This window comes from Lepidothrix coronata, unplaced genomic scaffold (assembly GCF_001604755.1).
Source record: "Lepidothrix coronata isolate B3197 unplaced genomic scaffold, Lepidothrix_coronata-1.0 Scaffold151, whole genome shotgun sequence".
Taxonomy (NCBI): Eukaryota; Metazoa; Chordata; class Aves; order Passeriformes; family Pipridae; genus Lepidothrix; species Lepidothrix coronata.
The window spans coordinates 652,562-658,215 of NW_016690331.1; the positions used below are offsets into that span (position 1 = coordinate 652,562).

The 5,654-nt window shown below is 44.4% G+C and overlaps 1 protein-coding gene across 1 annotated transcript; it reads right to left on the reverse strand.

Moving 5' to 3' along the window:
- Nucleotides 1–220: 220 nt before the first annotated feature.
- AQP1 (aquaporin 1 (Colton blood group)) lies at nt 221–810 on the reverse strand. The gene has a single exon (XM_017828646.1). The coding sequence runs from the start codon at nt 626–628 to the stop codon at nt 221–223; it is 408 nt and encodes a 135-aa protein (XP_017684135.1). The 5' UTR covers nt 629–810.
- Nucleotides 811–5,654: the final 4,844 nt, after the last annotated feature.

The window sequence follows — 5,654 nt, forward strand, 5'->3', positions numbered from 1 at the left end:
CCTGACCAGAACGTCCTAAAGCTCCGAAATAGGGGTGGGGAGGAAGGACCATCCCTATGACACAGATCCATCCTGGAATCAGGCAGGGCTGAATTCTCTGCTACAATAAGCAGTTGGCTGCCTGAGGTCACCATCACTCCCCCCCCTACACAGGTTGCAGGTGTTACATTTCTACTTGGAAAAAAAATACAAACAAAAAAAAAAAAAAAAGAAGTAGGAATTAAAAGTTTCTACTCACCGCATTGAGCCCCAGGAGGTTGTTTGGGAGAGAGGAGGTGACTCCTGACAGAATTGCAGTGGCCACCACTGCCCCCAGGCACTGGGCAAGGATGTACATGAGCGCCTTGAAGATGCTGATCTGGCAGCTGAGCAGCAGCCCCAGGGTCACAGCCGGGTTCAGGTGGGCCCCGCTGATGTGGCCCACGCTCTGGGCCATGGTAGCGATGGATAACCCAAAAGCCAGCGAGACCTTCACGTTGTCCTGGGACCTCGTGGATGTTTTGTTGCCCACCACGGGGAAGCTGAAGCCCAGAGCCGAGCCAATGCTGATAAAAATAAAGAGGCTCATGGCAAGGAACTCAGCCACCACTGCCCTCCAGAACATTTTCTTCTTGAACTCACTAGCCATCTTTCCTCTTTCTCTCTCTCCCCTCCTCACTTTCCCTTCTCCCTCTCTCCCTTCCTCTGCCTGATAGTTTTTCCTTTGAGGTCTGAAGAGAAATCTGGAGGAAAAATACAGTCCTTGGATTATTTATAGGGCTTTGGGTGGTCTGTAGGAGGGAAGGGGTGTTGCACAAAAGGAGGAAAGAACATCTACATAGATGCTGACTGCTAGATTGATGTAAGACACTGCTTGCCTGCCAAAGTTTTTTCTTCCTTTTTTTTTTCTTTCCCCTCCCTTACCAGCGTTCGATCTCTGCCGCCGTTTTTAAGAGGCTTTTGAAAATTCCTGGAAAAATCTTTAGGAGAGCCTCAGGAATTTTTTTTTACCCTCTACTTCTTGAACTCCTGTGTCATCATTCAGCACGGGGATTGGAACGAAAGCTTTGATGGGATTTCTGTCTCGAGCCGGACTGAAACAAAAAGCAAAGTTATCTGTGCAGGCTGGCGAGTTATTCACGCTCAGCTTCAGCGGCGGCACAGAACAGCTCAGAGTAGTAAATAAGACTGACAACTAAATCTACACTCTGGGGACTTCAGCACCTCTGTTTCAGCTGGAAACAGGTAGAAATGTCCTTTCTCTTGGCTCTGTGGACTTGGAGGTGTTTTGGATGCCAAGTCGGACGGCTGCACGGACACACTTGCGGATTTACATGGCTCACACGAGCTGGTGTTCACTGAGGAGGGATCAGTTTTAATCTCTGTGTAAAGCTGACATAACACTGAGTGTAAACTGGAAGCTTTCTGTGGATGCAAGTCGGATGCTGAGGGGGAGGTGTTTGTTTTTTCTCTGTTTTTTTTTTCTTACTATTTTATTTTAATTTATGTCATTTCTTCGCTTTTTCTCTCCAAAGCACAGAGGTGTTTCAGGGCTTCCCCAGCCTTCCTCTTCTGACCAGCAGGTTAAAAAAGCCAGTTTGGGGGCTTCCTGCAGTGAAAACATGCGTGTCACCATCCTGCTGAGGGTCAGCTCAGCTGTCCCGGTTGTCACCAGGGAGACTGAGCCACAGGACTGGCCAGAGAAAGGGACAGAGGGGAGAGCAAGGGAGAAGGGAAATTACATGCTTGGTTTTGCAGACAGAATGAATTTCCCGGCAGTGGCAGAGTGTCTCTGAGAGCAAAAGGTCCGAGTGCCTGGTTTATCTCAGCGGGACTTGCACACACGCCTCGGATTAACCCCTGTGCTCTCAGATCTCCGCCCGCCTTAACAGCTGGGGGCACCTTCATCTGTAAACCAGGGCGTTTGCTCCGGCTTCAAACCAAGGAAAATCTGATCCAGAGTCAGGAACTGATTCCCTGGACCCAACTCTTGAAGGATGGGTGTTTAAAATCAGCCCACTTCTCTGCCTCCTCTTTTTTCTCCCTCTTCTTGCTTTAATGCACTGGTAATGTCTTCTAAATTATACTTAAATTAATTCAAGGCTTTTTCATTTGGACAATATGTGGGTAAGAAGAAAAAATCAAACACACACCTGGATAGTATTAGACAGTCAATAAGAGGTTTTAAAATACATTCAGTTTTCAAAAGATGATTCAGTGACAAAGCTGAAAACTGTTTAAACAGGAATCCAGATGTCTGCAGCCTGTCACCCCCAAGTTTTTATTCTTCCTAGGCATCAGATGTTCTTGATTTTCCATATAGCCAACTTTATTTCCTTCTGTTTTATAATGCACTTACACAACAGAACTGCACCAGTGAAAAAAGGAAAAAGCAAAGAAAAGGGGAATACTTCAGTTATTGGGTTTACCCTTCTAATTACAGTGGGACTTCAATGAGGAACCATGTGACAGACAAATCAAAAATCAAATTTAGCCAAATAATGGTAGATGGTAGAATTTTAATATGAGATACAATTGATTCTAGTTGTATCCTTTTCAGTGAAACTTTTTATTTACTGCAAACAGACTCTGAGGCTTGGAGATCTTCAGTGAGCAGATTCTCTGGACCTACCAAACAGGTGCCTGAGACACAGGGCATGTATCACACACCTCAGGGGACTGGACACGGCAAGAGCTCTATGAATAGTTTACAAGAGTTTCCATTTGTCCCAAATTGGCACCTGTGGGATGGAGCTGCCCAGATAGTCAGCCCTATCCACAGGAAATTCCCTCTTTACTCACTTCTTCCTACAATTAGGAACTGGATGACCAAGCAACCTCTGTATCAGTACTGATAAGGTGAGAAAGAATCCCTGAAAGGAAAATTTCTAGAAGCCAGGAAAATAGCCATGGGAAGTACTGCAAAATGGTTCCTTGATTTCTACAGTCTCCTCTAAATATCCCTGACTGGCCTGTACCAGAGACTGGGTACCAGGAAAGCCAGACCTTTAGTCTGACCAGTGTAATATGTGAACAACACACAAATTAAATGTGCCTTAAGAGTAGCAGGTCGGACACTCACCTTGGTGCTGAACTAAAGTCACCTCACACTTGTATTTTCATCCTGGAACTCCTCATCGGTCTCTTCATAACTGTTACCCACCTCTCATTTTGTATTTTGGGACTTGGTGCCACAGTAACTCAATAAAACAATAATTCAGACAGAAAAGAGAAAAAAAAATCTGAAATAAATTAAAGACAGAAACAGTTCCAGGGAATATACACATATACAAGAGATGGGTGGAGCTATTATCCAATTTTTCCATCTATGCTGTGATGTGAAGTAAACCATGATCATCTCTGCTGTGTTGTTACTAATTGCCTGTACAAGGACAATACCCAGGGCCCCTCAGCCTTCAGGTCTGGGCAGAAAGAGCAGAGGCAGACTTGGCCTGTGTGTAGAAGAACCACCAGGAGGGGAAACAGAAGGGGATGAAAACAAAAGAACAAATCTATTGCACAGGAAGTAGAGGGAGTTGTGGACAAAATAAGTTGTACAGCAGCATAAGTGTAATGAGGAAAGAGAAACCATGAGTAGAGAAACCAGTTGGACTTCTTCAGCAATGCCCACCACGACACAGATCTAATTGGTGCTCTACTCATTATGCCACTTTTCCACAAAACAAGCTCCATCCCACATTACTCAGGCTGATGACAAAAACCCCAGTGCTTGGCCAAGTAACCAGAGGCCTCTGAACCCAGAGCCCACAGCCACCAGAAGCCCAAAAAAAAGGACAAACCCTGCACATCAGGTAAGCTGGGATTTGTGCAGACAGCTTTTCTGGGCGTGGTTTTAGTTTGTGCACCAAATCACACTTGAAGGTGGGGTTTGGTTTTTTCTGGAATTAGAGAGAGATGACTGCTAGCCTTATGTAAGTGTTTAGGACATGCAATTAAGAACAGATCTGATGGGAACAAGAGGGAGAAAGTAGCTCTTTAGCTGAGGGGTGTTTCTTCACAGATGATTTAAACCAGTGTACTCCCAACAACTCTTTGATTTAGTTACACTAGAGACAGTTGAGTGAAAAATCAAGCTCACAGGACTGGATATTTAATTGCCAAGATCCCAGGACCAACTCATTTTTCTGTCTGAAATCAATCAGGAGGGCTGTAGCACAAATCTCACTTAACATTTCAGTGAGAAAACAAATGTAGTTGGAGTGGTAGGCTTTGTTCTTTGCTCCCACACGTCAGATTGCTCAGGATCACTGCTTTTTGAACAAGAAACAAATGTCAGTGACTGCAAATTTGGTCTTGGCTAACATGAATTCTTGGGGAATTTCCCTCTTAGGTGAAGGAACAGTCAAAGTTGAAGGGCAGAAAGAATATGTGTCAGTCCAGCAGTCAAACGATTGGAAGAACCAGGGGAAATTCAGCAAACCACAATTATTCTTCTCCTGAGAAGAATTAGTTACCCTGTGGCCCTGCCAGACAAGGCTTTTAGCAGGCAAGCAGCAGTTCCAGGAATACTCCATTTTATACAGTTTCAGAGACAACAGCAATTCCTACTTCTGCCCGTAGACTTTCACCCCTCTGGGGCATCACCAGCTCTCACCTCCGTGGAGAAGAGCAAAACTGTGGAACAGGGAAGAGCTGGAGCATCCATGTAATCTTGCTCCAACATCTCAGAAATGGGAAGGAGCCCAGCATTTCTGTTTGGAATGAGAATGTTTTCCCCTGTGTTCTGTTCAGTGCTCTCCATGCAGAAATTGTAGCTCACAGGTGGGGTTTCCAACAAGAATAATGCCACTGAATTAAACAGATTTGCACCAATATTCAGGAGTTGTTTCTTGGACTCCATTCCTTCTCTGGATAGAAGGAGAACATTTCCATTTTTCTATTGTAAAATGTACAAGGTGGCCATTGAGACAAGGGAAAGACACTTGGGAAAATCTCTGCAAGAGGTCCCTGAGCACAACCAACACCTAAAGCATGAGTAAAGTGCCCAGGAACTGGGAGGGGCTTTAGACTGAATCCCTGGCCTAATTCTCCTAAATCCAGGAAAGATGGAAGATTTCAGACACATCCCCCTCTCCAGCATTTGCTCCCAGCCAGTCTAAGCACCCACTTGCTCCATATGGCAACTGCTGAAAATTCCCTCCTTAGGGACTCAGCTGACTTTGTTCCCTGCATGGAAAGCTCAGAGCCTGCAAAATCCCCCCTTACGGAGCTGGACCCTGGAATTTCTTTGGGATGCTGAACCTGAATTATCGGAAACTCACCTGTGAGGATCAGCAGTTATTTATCAACCACATGAGTCACCTGTTTTCTCTGGGAGACGAGATGGGATGTCACCCTCTAATGAGCAAGATTCAAAGGCATAAAGTTCACATGAATAATTTCCATTTAAGTACTTCCTGATTCAGTGAAATCAAAGCAGGTTCTAAAGACTAAAGTTTTTCCTTTTCTTAGAGACAAAAAGTATCTCTACATTCCTCCATGTTCACCTGGACAACATAATTCTCTTTTTGATGGATTTTGTTTTAATTTTTCACTAGATATGGATACGTTGAGACTCATTTTTATTTTATTTTTTTCCCTCCAGAATAATAAAACTGTAGAAAATTTATCAGTGTATATATGACTGGACAAAATCTGTGGTTGTACAACAAATG

Bases quoted from the DNA above. Each gene is read 5' to 3' on its own strand.
- AQP1 (XM_017828646.1), bottom strand. From the start codon at position 628: ATGGCTAGTGAGTTCAAGAAGAAAATGTTCTGGAGGGCAGTGGTGGCT.